Genomic DNA, 15,240 nt, shown 5'->3' with positions numbered 1-15,240 from the left:
TGTAAACCAACTGATAACAAAGAAATGTCTATCTCTAATCTCTTTCAGTTAAAGGAATCTCATGTATTACTTGAAACAAAAGTAGGTAAAAAAAAATTCAGAAAAAAAGCAATTTTTAAGTTGATGGTGTCACTAACAGATTTTTCAGGCATTAGCAGCCAGAAGAATACCATTAAATCTAAAAAGGTCTGTTTTATTTAGCCATGACTCTATTCACCATTCCTACTTGTTTGCAATAATGTCTATTACAAGTCTAGGGTTGCCAGCTTTCTAATGGCACAAAACTGAACAGCCTTGCCCCACCCCCTTCTCTTAGGCCCCACCCTTTCCCCCAGACCCCGCCCCTGCTCACTCCATCCCATCTCCCTTTTTCACTCGCTCTCCCCCACCCTTATTCACTTTCACTTTTGGGCTAGGGTGCAGGAGGAGGTGCGGGCTCTGGGGTGGGGCCGAGAATGAGGGATTTGGAGTGCAGGAGGGGGCTCAGGGCTGGGGCAGGGGTGCAGGAGGGGGTGTGGGCTGCAGGCTCTGGGAGGAAGTTTGGGTGTGGGAGGGGTTCTGACCTGGCAAGGGGTTGGGGTGCGGGAGGGGGTTTGGGGTATGGGCTCTGGCCGGGCAGCACTCACCTCAGGCAGCTCCCGGAAGCGGCCGGCATGTCTGGCTCCTAGGCAGAGGGGCCGTGGGGCTCTGCACGCTGCCCGTGCCAACAGGCGCCACCCCTGCAACTCCTATTGGCCAGGAACTGTGGCCAATGGGAGCTGTGGAGCTGGCACTCGGGGCGGAGGGAGCGCGTGGAGTCCTTGTGACCGCCCCTGCACCTAGGGGCCACAGGGACATGCCGGCTGCTTCTGGGAGACGCGTGGAGGCAGGGCAGGCAGGGAGCCTGCCTTAGCCCCACTGCGCCGCCAACTGGACTTTTAGCCGCCTGGTCAGCAGTGCTGACCAGAGCCACCAGGGTCCCTTTTCGACTGGGCCTTCTGGTCGAAAACTGGATACCTGGCAACCTTAATTACAATTGTCCCACTGACAACCCTCATACTTCCTCTTTATTAGATAAAAAAGTTTTTAAGCTATACACACATTGGTCAAATCTATAACAGATACTGTGGCCTTCAAATCTAAATGTTCATCTTCCCATAGTTTATTGATGCCACTCACACCCCTTTCTTTACAAACTCTTAGAGCTACACCATTTCTTACTGTTAGGGCCACAGACTAACAGCATAAGGCCACAAATTAGAGTGCTGCTTATAGTAACAGTTCTAAGAACCATTCACGAGGTTAATGAATGAGTTGTTATAATCTACTTGCCTTAGAACAGATTTCGTGCAGACTTGTTGCGATGGCTTTCGCAGGCGTATCACATCGAAAGACGTGACATTTCAAAATTCTTGTGTCTTTGTCTCTTGCTACATAAGCAAAGTCTCTGTGCAGACAAAATGAATTAACACATTATAAATAGCAGCATCTAAAAAATAGCAAGTTTGGCTTTAATTTAAGAAGCATATGTCTGAGTTGTCAGAGAACAAAATCAGTGGCTCAGCCAAAACAGCTACATCAACAAATAGGCACTAACTTGACACCACTGCATATCCATGGAACACATTACCAGTCTCTGATGCTTACCCTCTAGAGAGCTCATTGCAACTTTCGAACACTGAAAACTCATTGCGTTTATAACCCATAAATCCAACAGCAATTGTAAATGTACATGGAAATTTAAAAGAACATTTTATTAAATACTTAAAGAATAAAGACAGCTAAAGCAGAGGGAAAATAGTGTGCTTTTCTGCAAAGATTCATATTCAGCTTCTAAAATAATAGAAAATAAGACAAGCACCCAGCAAACTATCTGAAGAAAAGCTGTATTTCAAAGAATTAGAAAATGCTTAAAATATGCAGACAGTAATTAGAAATACGATTGCATAAGGGAGATGTGTGCCTGCTGAGCTTCACTCACATTAATTGACCTAAATTTCTGACCTTACTACTTTTTCAAATGTTAAATAACTTTAAAGTAAATGCCCTGTAACAAAAAGATTGTTTGCCTAATACTAAGCACTCACACAGTATAGCATGGCTTCAGAGTGCTGAAGCTCTAATTCAGCCTCACAACCACCCTGTTGCGGCATTTCTGTTTACCCATCTTACAGGTGGGAACCCTGAGGCGCAGCTGGCCCTGCAGTGTAGGCAGTCCATACAAGAGCAGGATTGAAGGGATGGCAGACACAATCCAGGCAAAACTTTAACTACCTTTCTCTGCATCCTTCCACACACCCTTTCCCCCCCTTCTCATCATGTGCTGCCCCCTCAGCACACAGTCACTAGCCTTTGCCACTTAGTCAACAGTCCCTGCCAACTGCAAATTTCTCCCCTGTGCCCCACCCCCAGCAGATTGGCTGACTAGAATTAGACAAGACGTGGCAAGCTGACCCCCAATCATTCCATCAGCCTGAAGACACTCTTCAATGCCTTTCCCCTCAGAGGGAGGCTGATGACAAGTACTCCAACCCAGAAGCTCCACCATTAAGATGATGGACAAGGAGCCCCATATGGGAAAGTCATATGTTAGTGCATACAGTGGGCTAAATCTTTAGCTGATGTAAATTAGTGAAGCTCCCTTCTGACCCAGTATCTCAAAAGTAAAACTGGACTAAAAACTCCAAATAGGTTGCATTCATCAGGCCTCATGGTGAACTGAGGGAAAGGGGTATATTTAACTATGCTATCTCGAAAAATTATTAGCTATGGAAAAAATGAACTGATTGTTACATAAAACCATCATGAATTTTATATCTTGTGAAGGGGCTGCACATTAATCAAGCCTGCTGGTGCAGCCCTGAAGGGTTTGTAGGCACCATGTTTGTAAGCATTTAGGGTCCCCCAGTCACCCAAACACCTTTATTAACGCTGGTTGGTACTGGAACAGTAAATACGTATTTCTAGACTTTTTGAAACTTTGGACTGTTTTTTAAAAATACAACCTTCTAATTTCCCACCTTTCAAGCATTTTTGTTTTTTTTACCTACAATTCCAGATATTTTGTATGTTGTTATAACTGCAACATTCTAGCAGTGCTGTTTTAAATGAATAGATATGGATTTACAACCATAACTCTATCGAAGAGTTTCTGATTAGAAACAAAACAAAAAAACGAGGAGTCCTTGCGGCACCTTAGAGACTAACAAATTTATTTGGGCAGTCTCTAAGGTGCCACAAGGACTCCTCGTTGTTTTTGCTGATACAGACTAACAAGGCTACCACTCTGAAACCTGATTAGAAGCACTCACTCTATCTCCCTCTCTCTTCCCTTCTCCCCGCCTTATGTGAAAAAAGATCCCTGGTAATGACTATGCCCGCAACATTGCAGACACAATGGATCACTGTATGCAGCTCATTGCAGGATTAGGGCCTACTCTAATGGAGTGCTGATTTAAAGGCTAAAATCTGTGTTTATATGAATTTAAAATGCTATTGGAAGCCATCTGCTTTACCATTCCATGGCTTTACTATTTACTGAATATTTACTTCAGTCAATACTATTCCTTTGAGGTCTTGTAAAGTAGTGATGTATGAGCCCTCTTAACAAGCGTATCCTTGGAAGATTATCCTATGTTTTCACTGGGTTGTTTACATAAATAAGGCCCTGATTCTGCAACCTGCTTTGCACGGGCAGGTCACAGCACCTAAGCAGAGCCCAACAGAAGTCAGCAGAGGTCTGCACAGGCTCAGGGTCCACCCATGTGGAGCAGTTTGCAGAATCAGGGCCAAATAAGAGAATTAACTTAAAGGACTAGCACACGTATTCTCAAATACAGAACAGATCTGGGTAGTGCCTTCTGCTATGAGTGAAGTTAGTCAGTTATCAGTTATTTTCTTATAAATAAAAAGGCAATATATAAGATGAGACAAAGCCATTAAAGCAAATCCAATCAGGGTTTTGAAAACGTGCTGTGAAATCCATGATTATAAAACAGCATTAGAAATTCTTGCAGTCTGCTTGATCAGCATTGGCAATATCCTGGCACATCAACACTGTTCTAAACTACTGTGTTTTGCTTTACTGAACCACATCGGACAATGTACCTCAACTAACAAGCCAAGTTTTTTGGAGCATATTACACAAAAGCCTCTGCAGCCATATTTAATCCAGCCCTGTTGAGAAATTACTTGAGTTTTCATGCTGAATTGCAAAGATTTAAAACCTTAAAGAGATAACCCCCCCACTAAATAATAAAAAAACGTATTTAGAAAGCACCCCTTTTCTTATGGGGGGTGCTCACTGTTCAAAACAGACTAAACTATTATAACAGAATAAGATAGACAAAAGCAATGCTATAAAGACCAAAGAAAGGAGGGTGGTTATGGTTTAACTGGGAAACACCTCAGAAAAGGGTTGTCTAACACGGTGGTTCCCAAACTAGGGGCGCGGCTTGTTCAGGGTAAGCCCCTGGCAGGCTGGGCCGGTTTGTTTACCTGCTGTGTCTGCAGGTTCGGCGGATTGCAGCTTCCAGTGGCTGTGGTTCGCCGTTCTCGGCCAATGGGAGCTGCAGGAAGTGGTGCGGGCCGAGGGACGTGCTGGCCGCCGCTTCCCACAGCCCCCACTGGCTTGGAGCGGCGAACCGCGGCCACTGGGAGCTGCGATCGGCCGAACCTGCAGAAGCAGCAGGTAAACAAACCGGCTCGGCCCATCAGGGGCTTACCCAAAACAAGCCGCGCCCCTAGTTTGGGAACCACTGGTCTAACACCTTCCACTATAAAAGATTCTTGTGACTTTTCTTTCAAAAGTATTAATACTGCCATTGTTTGCAGCAGACATATGATATCCTGCATGGAAAACCTCAGACTACAGATGTGCCTTTTCTTTGCCCCATTTCAGTCCGTTCGGATTTAATAGAGTTGAAAAGTGTTAAAAATCACCATTCCCCCTCCCCAAATTCTGTCAGAATGCCAAAAATCACTGAACATTTTAAAGAGACTGGCCCATGTTTCTGCCAAGGCAACAGCAGACACTCTGCGGGGAATGTCTGGGAGCTGCCAGAAGCTGTTGCTAGGGGTGGCAGGGCAATGCAAGAGAGCGCCAAGCTAGACTTCCCCCAAAATCTCTTTTCCACCTCCCAGCTTGGCACATGATCCCAGCATTTCTGTCTCTCTCTCCGGCAGGAGGAAGAGAGACCAGGCTAGACTCCCTTCATCCTCTCCTGGACTCAGCATATGGCACCAGCATCCCATCCCCATATTCTAGGATAACACTCTATTCTCCTGTAGTCAGCTAATGTGGTTAGCTCTCTACCTCAGGCTGTAGCAATCTGTACTGTAGGGTTTAAGGCTCAGAGTTCAAGCCCTGTGGATGATGTATGAAGGGGAGGATTATTACCGTTGCACATAACATAATTTGTTTTCACCTTTGTCCTTGAAAAACTCCTAGGCAATGACATACAAAAAACTACATTAACAGAACCTTATTTTGCTTGCAACATTCTCAATAGTTAGGAAATGCCAAAATTACGGTTGCCCATGCAACCTTAATTCAGCCTCCTTGTGAAAATGTACTGTGATTTTGATTACAGAATGATATACTATTTTTCCCACAGGACCCCTGCCTCACTCAGTGCACAGGCTGGGTGCACAAGAAAGATGATTTAGGGTGGCACAGGCAACTGTAAATCTGGCATGTTCTAACTTCCCAGTGCTTGACTTTGCAACCTAAATAATGGTAATTTAACAAAGTTTTGTATGTAATACCACGTATTCATAACAAGGCAGAACTAAATATACACAGTTAATGACAATCAGCAGCAAAAATTATTTAGTAAATATTTGATCAATTTCAACTTGTGAGGAGCCAAAAAAGCCTGCACTATGATGTTTCAGGGAATTGGGCCCAAGCCCAGCAAATGCTTCCACATGTGCTTAATTTAAAGCACCTGAATATTCCTATTGTCTACAACAGGACTACTCACATCTGTAAAGGTAGATATATGCATAAGCCTTTGCATGATCAGATCTGCAAACCTGTCAGGATGGGGTGGATATCTCATCAATAAAACTCTTTCCCTCTCTTTCTTCAAAACCAGAGATACTGTATCATGCAGAAATCTGAAAGCACCATCTGCTTCCAAATCATCAATCAAACTATCATCTTCCCATCTGACAAGGCACAGACTATAGGTCAACTTCAATAATTCATCAAGTCAACTAAATGTCTTAAGGAACATCCATCAGCACAGTCCTATAGCACAGTACACAATTCTGCAATACTGGCCTGCTCCCACAAGATGCCCAGTATTGTGGCTGCTAAGAATCCAACTTGATTCCCATGTAGCTAGGGTTCAAACCATTCTGTATTTCAAGGAAACAAACAAAACCCCTCCTCTTTCTTTTGTACAAAAATTATCAAGGACACGAGGGCCCAAGTTCATACCCTTCCAGAATTACCAATGGTAAATTCATCTTTGGAAAAGGTATAACAATGGAAATCTTCCATGCAAATGCTTGGGCAGAAAAGAGAATATTGCCTTCTGAGCAAGATGCATTGACTTCTGGACAAGTCACTGGAGTCATCACCTCCTAGAATGAGGAAGTGCAGATGCTACAAGCCAGCTCATGCCAAGGCCCCTAGGTCTCAACTGAACACTGACAAATACATAGCTGGAATCAGTCTGGCTCATCTGTGTGTTAGTGTTGTTAAAACAGATAGAGTTATAAAAATGCATCTAGACTTTATGAAATGCTTGCAAGTTGCTGCATGCATTAATCTGACTGATAATACCTACATCCCATGTTATAAGGTAATATTTAAGTGTTTGCTCTTTAACTGTAAATCACCAGACAGAAGAGATGCATTAACAAGTGTGAAATACTAGTTTCCAATAGGAGATGTTTTATCTCTTGCCCAACAAAATAAGGCCCATGAACACCAGACGAGCCATTGTGGAACATCAGAAGACAAAAAAGGCTTTGTGCATTGCTCCCTTCCCCACATTCCCCATGAAGAGGAGACTTGCAACTGAATTCCTCCCAAGAGCTGAATTTGCAACTTGATGCTAGAAGGGGGAAGGGAATAAAAAGCCCTAACAAGGAGGAACTGTCTTTTTTAATGCTGCTTGGACTCAAAGGACTAAACATAAGCAAAAGATCCCCAGTGCTTGGCCAGGGTTAGCTCTAAAGGACTTATAGCCCTTGCTTATTATAGAAGCTTTCATTACTTTTTGAAACTTAAGATTGTAACTCATTTGGGAGTATGCAATGTTTACCTGCTTTAACCTTGTAAATAACTCTCTTATTTACTTTTCCTAGCTAATAAATCTTTAGATCGTTTATTATAGGATTGGTTACAAGCATTGTCTTTGGTGTGAGATCTAAGGTACAACTGACCTGGGTTAAGTGACTGGTCCTTTGGGACAGGGAGTAACCTGAATATTATTGTGATTTTTGGTATAAGGGACCATCTGTCACAAAGCCAAGCTTGCCTAGGTGACAAGATAGATTGGAATACCCAAGGGGCTGTCAGCTTGACACTGATCATACCTAACCCCATCAAATCCTATCCCACTAGGATACTCACATGCATAAAGCTAAGCATGTGCAGAAGTGTTTGCAGGGTTGAGGCTAGCGTTCCTGCTCCTACTGAAGTCAAAAGGAATTTTGCCATTAATGTCAGTGGGACAGGAACAGTTCCCTATTTCAGTGTGAAAAATCTTTGAGGTTCCAACAACTTTCATAAGCCCTTTACCTTTTCGGGCTTGGGCCTACAGTGAAGAAGCATCTCAGCAGCAGAACACAGTATTCAAAACTGTAATTGGATCCCGACAGAATGGTTTCCAGAATGATGCCAGTTATTCTGGGGTTTGCTGTAAAAATGAACACTTCCCTTACCCTGCAATGAAAACTTCCATAATTTGTGCATGTATCCTATGCTCCATCTAATGAGAATTTACAGTACATATGAACTGGGATTGAATCGTTATTTCAAACAGAAGCCATAAAACAGACTGACCAGAAAAATGGATGAGAATTTTTTTTTTTTGGCATAAGATTGTAGCTTGGCTCTGCTATAGAGTTGAAAACACAGTAGAATCCTCTTAATTAGGATGTCCTGTTGCTTATTATTAAGGAAGATACCTTTTTTCTTTTTTTTAAAAAATGGTACTGAATAAAAATGGGACAATAAAAAGGAATACTTCATCTTTATTTCAATAAAGTTCTGTATTAATTGACCGGAGCTTGCCTATTTAACACCCGGTTAAGCATCACTTAACCACTAAATATTAAGTGAATGTGATTACGCTAAATGGAATTTATGCTAACGCTACCCTGTTTGAATAGCAGTCGATATTAGACTAAAGCCCTGGGACACATCCCAGTTAATCTCACCATGAAAGCATGGCACATATTGTACTGCCTTTCCAATCTAAAATTTTACCTTTTCAACAATGTAGACATGTATTAGCTAATTTCTTTGGTAAAAATAAAACTAACATTTAAGTCTGAAATAAGCAAAGGTTGACTTATCAAAAACAAAACACACTGATTAAAAACAAATAGAAATATTTTCTTGCATCAGTGTAATTTTGATTTCCACTGCATTTATAGATTTATATTTTACAAATTGAAACAATAATCCTTGACACAGGAAAGTATATCCTCTGGGCTGAGGAAGAAAATTATTTGAATTAAACAAGAAAAATGATAGTCAATGTCTAACTTTCCTCAAGTGTGGTCCATGTACCAGTGCTGGACCATGCTTGTGGACTGCAGGGAGTTGGCTAGCAATATGGGGCTTGCTCTCCTTCTCCTTACCAGCTTCTACAAACCTCCAGGTTCTTCACTGCCAGGATCTACCTGGAAACTAAAAACTGCAGGAAAAAAGGAAGAGAGCCAGCACCACGTGTCCCACCAGCCAGCACCTCCTATAGAGAATGTGAGGGCTGCAGCAGTGGTCACAGCAATGTAAGAGAAGGGGGAGAGGTGAGGAGTCAAGAGCAACCACAGGGACTGAAACTATTAATGGAGTTAGAATTGACATCCATCATTAGAGAATGAAAGTCTGGGGGAACAGAGGACCAAGTGGCTGGGAAGCATATGTAGGTGAGCAAAAGGAGAGAGAGGAACAGAACAGATGGGAAGGGCACTGAGATAAGAGAAAAAGGGACAAATAAAACACTGACAAAACCATGCCTCTGATATAACTTTTTCATGTCAGCAATTGCTGTAGTTGCCACCTGGGAGGGGAGGTGATCCACAAGCAAATCTCTTCGGAAAAATATGGTTCAGAATATGAAAAAGGTCTGAAGTTCTGGATTAACATTTTAAACAGTATTTTGCCAGCACTGTCCCTTTACAGAGGTAGGGATTTCAAATCAGGATTAAGATGCTATTAAGAGGTAAACTGCTTACTGTCTTTACAGAATTGAAAACTATAACCACATGTAGTTCCTTTTGGGACACAGGGCCTGATTCAAGACCTACTGAAGTCAGTGGAAGTGTTTTTATTCACTTCAATGGGCTTTGTATTAGGCCAATGCTGAAGAGCTTGCAAGGATGTGGAGAATTCTGTATAATAATAATTTTAAAGCCAAAACAAACACTCTCCAATAATGAAACAACAATATCCATATCAGCATCAAAATCAGAGTTCTTGCATAGTTTGCTAAGGGATTTTTCATCTTCATGTTATCCATTAGCTGAGGCTGCCAGAGGGTGAGACAACCTCCCTCTCCCTGGAAAAAAACAAGCCAAACCAAGCAAAAAAACCCCCAAACACACCACCAGTAAACCACCCAACTTCAAAACACGTCCTATAAGCCTTTCCATCTGAGCTGGATTCTAAAATTTGCAAGATTGACAAAAAAGAAATCAGATTCTACATTTTTCTGTGCCAAAACACACATTTTTTTCACTTTGTGCAATAGAGTATGTGTAATCCTTTTTAGCACAGTAGTGTCTTTAATTTTTCAGGTTTCAAATGAATTTTGATTTGTGTGTCTTAGATCCAACAGGCCAACAACCACATTCTGTTGTGGACCTCCACCTTCCTACAGTTTTCTAATTGTAATCCAGTACAGAATGCTTGTCCACCTTAACATGATCATGTATGGTGAGAGTAGGGTGACCAGGTGTTCGATTTTCGACAGGAACACCTGGTCAAAAAGGGAACCTGGCGGCTCTGGTCAGCACTGCTGACTGGTCCGTTGACTGTCCGGTTGGCGGTGGCGTGCTGCGGGGCTGGCAGGCTCCCTGCTAGCCTCCGCGCTGCATGGCTCCCAGAAGCAGCGGCATGTCCCCCCGCCGGCTCCTACACACAGGGACAGGCAGGGGCTCCACATGTGGCCACGCCTCAAGCACCACCCTCGCAACTCCCATTAGCCAGGAAACGCAGCCAATGGGAGCTGTGGGGGCAGTGCCTACGGATGGGGCAGTGCGCAGAGCCGCCTGGACATACCTCCATGTAGGAGCTGGAGGGGAAACATGCCTCTGCTTCCGGGAGCTGCTTGAGTTAAGTGCTGCCTGGAGCCTGCTCCCCAGAGCCACCGCCCCCGTGCCCCAACCCCCTGCCCCAGCCCTGATTCCCCCTCCTGCCCTCTGAACCCCACAGTCCCAGCCCAGAGCACCTTCCTGCACCCCAAACCCCTCATCCCCAGAGCCCGCACCCGGAGCCCTCATCTCCTGCCCCACACCCCAACTCTCTGCCCCAGCCCAGCCCAGAGCCCCCTCCCGCACTCAGAACCCCTTAGACCCAGCACAGAGCCCCCTCCTGCACCCCAAATCCTTCATCCCTGGCCCCACCCAAGATCCATCACCCCCCCCCCTGCACCCCAATCCCCTGCTCCAGCCCAGAGCCCCCTCCCACACCCTGAACCACTCATTTCTGGGCCCACCCCAGAACCCGCACCCCCAGCCGCCCGGTGAAAATGAGCGAGTGAGTGAGGGTGGGAGTGAGCAGGGGCTGGGCAAGGGTGTTCAGTTTTGTGAGAGTAGAAAGTTGGCAATCCTAGGTGAGAGGATGCAGGATTTCTGACAGAGGATTTCCCCCTTACAGAAATAGATAGGTCCCCTCTCTCACTAGCAGCCCCAGAATTCTTATTTCAGTTCTCTCTTTCAGATGAGAACTTAAAAATCTGTTTCTTTTTAGAATAACATCAGTTACTTTCATGCAGTTATTCAATTCTCCTTGCGTGATCTAGCATTGAAGGCAATCCACTTACCTTTTTAATACCTTCATGCTTATAGCTTGTATTGCTAATTATCCTGTATTGGAAGCCTCTGAATTTCTCTCCAATTGCTTTTTTAGGTCACTTACTAACTCTCAAGTAGTCTCCTTGGGCATTGTTTATTTGGCCACTTTGAGTGGGATCGTGAATCCTAACAATTGTAACCTGGCAACCTTATATGCAAGGTTCTTACAGTGAAAGAAAGCCCCAGCCTTTCTATTATTAGTTGACATCTCAGAGATCATTCCCACCCTTTCAAAATATTTAATTTTTAACCCCTCCTTCTGCCCCCCCCCATACCTGATACCTCTGTGACTTTCAGATCTTTAGGACCTTAGGCTCCAAGCCATGCTCCAATCTGAAAATATTTCTATGCTTCTAGGGTTTTAATTCCCAATTTCCTGTAAGTGCTATCGTCTTCTCAAAGCTCTAAGTGCCCCCACATATTTTCCATATAACTATGTCTCCATGTCATAGACATCACCCTTCCAACAGAGGAGTAGACAGGGTTCTCTTCAGACTTAGCACTACATCCTGATTAGATAAAGGGATGGCTATTAAGCATAATGAATCACTCACCCTTTCCCCACATTCTGCGGTGGGTCTCTTTCTCTCTCTCTCACCAGAACCACCATCCTGGATCTGAGAAACCTTCCCGATAGAAAGTTTTGCCAAAAATCAACCCTTTCCTTCAAAAGTTTCGGTTTAGACAAACTGGCATTTTCTGACGAAAACCATTTAGTCAAGAATTCCCGACTGGCTCTTGTTAGGGGGCAGGAACTGTATGACAAGTTAGGAAGAGAGTGTCAGCACAGGGCTTCCATTTCAAATTTAGATTTTCACTGGGGTTTTTTTGTGGCTAGAGGTAGAGGTTTTGGGTCAGATCCTCAGCTAATGGAAATTGGCACAGCCCCATTCAACTCAGTGGAGTTACACCAATTTACACCAGCTGAGGTTCTGACCCTTGACATTTTATTAGCATGAACCTGCACACTGCAGTTCTTTTAGAGAAGAAGTCCCATCTTAATTCAGAAAGTTTATTAAATGTATATGGGGATTCAACTACTTAGCTCTAGAGGTGCTCTCTCCAAGGCTAAGGTACATGGATGAGACAGCATGGGAAAGACTATACTGCTGCTACTCACACTGTGCAGCATCACAGGGGCTTTATTCTCCAGGTTAGTCATTTTCATAAATACTAAATTCATATAAAATATATTCGTGTGCCTTTAAATCTTTGAACAGCCTCTTTGATGCCAATCATGTAACTTGGATAAACATTTACTATAGTAAATTAATATTTAGATATTTTAGACAACAATCCTACTTTCGTAGATACAAGTGAAAGATGCAAGCCTTTGTAAGGAATATTTAAATAACTGATAAAGAAATCAAACTGAGATGCTCAAAGCTCAACTGCACATTTAATTGAAGATGGCAGCAAATACTAGAACAGTGTCTTCATTGAGATTTGCCTTATTAAGTAGTTGGGAGTGATAGTTCCCTTTGTCCTTTATTATTCAGACAGAAAAAGTAATCACAGTATGTTCACAACCAGAGAAGCAGATCACAGAACACTTTTGTTAATGTTAGCCTAGAATGAGCATCACTTCTTACATGCATGAAATGTACATTAGCTTGCAAAGCCATAATCACCAAGAAAGTTCAAACATTTCCCTAGGCCAGTGCTTTCTAAAGAATTGATTAAAAACCAGTCAAGCTTGTAAAGTAGTCTCATTATATTCCTTGAAGCAAACCCAAGGAACTGTCCACATCTCTAAACTATCTCCCTTCCATCCTGTTCCAATGCCAGGGCTTTACTATCTAGAAGAACAAACAAAACTGGACTGAGGCCGAAACCTAATTCTGACTTGCAGAGTACAATTCTACCAGTATGAAATTGCTGCCTGACTGTAGCCCTTGAGCTGCAAAGCAAATGATAACAATATAGTAGAATAGTACTGTACGTGTTCCAATACAACAGAAAGTGTTGTAGAGAATCCTAAATAATAACTTTACACAACATGCAGATAAAAAATGCATACATGACAGTTTATATAACTTGAAGGACAACCCACCATCCCAAACACTGGATGAAGAGAATAATTTCAGTGTTGCCAACTCTCATGATATTTTTGTTTTTCTTAAACTCCTCGTTCTGGAGTCATGTAATTATGTGAGAATCTGAGCTTTTATTTAATAAAAAAAGTATCTAGTCCTCATGGCCACAGAGAAGAGCTGGAAAATGTGAACCCTAAATTCTCAAACATCAGAAGGCATGTAAAAAGAATCCTGATTTCCCCCCCAAATCTCATGATTTATAGCTAGTCACATGATTTTTGAATGCATGGGGTTGGCAATACTGTCATTACTGGATTAAAAATGTGATCAGGTACAGGATTAGTTTACTTCACTACAGGTTAGCTTTTGTAAGACAATGATGACTGATACTGGCACTGTTTGGTGAGTGCTAGGCAGATAAACATGGAAAATGATGGAGAAATGAAAATCATTTACCTCTCTCTGAATCCAGGAAAGCATGAAGAAACAGAGCAGAAAGAGCAAGTTAGAAAGCATTCACACAGACAAAAGTCCAGCATTCAATGAGACAGAACTGTTGACAGCAGTACTGTACATTTAACATTCAATATTCCTTTCCTGCTTCGCTTACCTAGGTGTACTGCCACTATTTCCTTTCAGCAGTTATTTTGGTTGAATCCTGTGGTGCTGAAGTTTGTATTTTTGGAAACATACAATGAAGCCAAGAGGCATCAGCTGAATTTAGAGAGGCAGCACAGGCATATCAACATCGGGAGGTAATCAAGCTTAAAATATCACATACAAATATGGGAAGCAGTATGCAGTAAGCACACATGAAAAAGTTATGCAAACCTCTGTGTTTCCAAAAGGAGCTGCTATTTAAACAGACAGCAAGAAACCAATAATGTGTTTTAAAAACATGCCTTACACAATGTTACTGTTAAACCCTTGATTGCCCAAACTGAAAGAGTTTGTAAATCTGCTTTCATTTTCACCATCTGGGTTGAAAATGTTTTTTTTAAACTGAAGTCAAATTAAGTCTTCTCCATCTGTGGGATTTTCAAGAGCTCTCGTGATTTAGGAGCACAAGTATTGACAATCCAAGTCACCTGGGCTCGGTTGAAAATTACACCCTCTAAGACATCCATTGCTGAATTCTGCCCCAACTTGCCCCTGTGAAACCCCGTAGAAGCCAACTGGTGTAAATCAGCATAGATTTTAGCTTCAAAGCTGTTTTAACAAATACTAAACTAATGTGATTTAACCCAAGCTGTTTTTTTATTTCCCAACTGCAGCCCAATAGCTCTCAACAGGTGGGGGGCTGGGTAGAAGGGAAGGGAAAGGGGGAAGGCAGAAGCAGACAAAATGTAGCTAGCTCACTCCTTCAGTGGTCGTTGCCTCTTGTCCTTCACCCCTCACTAAATTTTCCAGGATCCACCTAGAGAGCTGCCACTGCTGAGGGCCACAGCCACTCTAGAGCGGCTGGCACTTTGTAGCACTGCTATCGAATCCCATGCTGCTCAGAACAGCCATAATTGCTATTGTACTCCAGTGCCTCTTCCAGACCTGCACTGATGCTGGAGCTGGTGACTGCTGGCCACTGGAGCTACCTCCAATAGTGGGTCTTCAATAGGACAAAGATGCATTCTTAACTCATGTTAGCTAATGTAGTAACGAACATGGGGTAAAAGCTTAGTGAAGACAAGGCAGTTTGTAGTTTTAACAAGCATTACCAGGTTGAGGTTAAGACTATGGGGGAGCCTAGCATTTATCATGGCCTGCCAAATGTTAAAAACTTGCAACACTGACAGCCCAACCTTCTCTTCAATCACCTCCCTCAAGTTATTTCCCTACCATTACAGGATCCTGCAGCCCAGGCCATCTCCCATCAGTACTTAATGAAGCTACATGCCTGGGGCCAATGTTCATGGGGGCTTGTCTTCACAACTGTTCTACTCAGATTTTGTTCGCTACCCTGACACTTGGG

General features: G+C 43.0%; 1 protein-coding gene across 1 annotated transcript in view; it reads right to left on the bottom strand.

Annotated features, from left to right (window-relative positions):
- The window catches only part of APBB2 (amyloid beta precursor protein binding family B member 2), a 356,971-nt gene that overhangs the window by 20,420 nt on the left and 321,311 nt on the right, over nucleotides 1-15,240 (bottom strand). Inside the window, exon 12 of the mRNA XM_065405514.1 lies at nucleotides 1,312-1,426. Within this exon, the coding sequence (XP_065261586.1) occupies nucleotides 1,312-1,426 (115 nt within the window). The remainder of the gene's footprint in view (nucleotides 1-1,311; nucleotides 1,427-15,240) is intronic.

Source organism: Emys orbicularis, chromosome 5, assembly GCF_028017835.1.
Source record: "Emys orbicularis isolate rEmyOrb1 chromosome 5, rEmyOrb1.hap1, whole genome shotgun sequence".
Classification (NCBI taxonomy): Eukaryota; Metazoa; Chordata; order Testudines; family Emydidae; genus Emys; species Emys orbicularis.
Note: the sequence above shows the minus strand (reverse complement) of the source record. Positions and strands in the feature narration are given on the sequence as shown.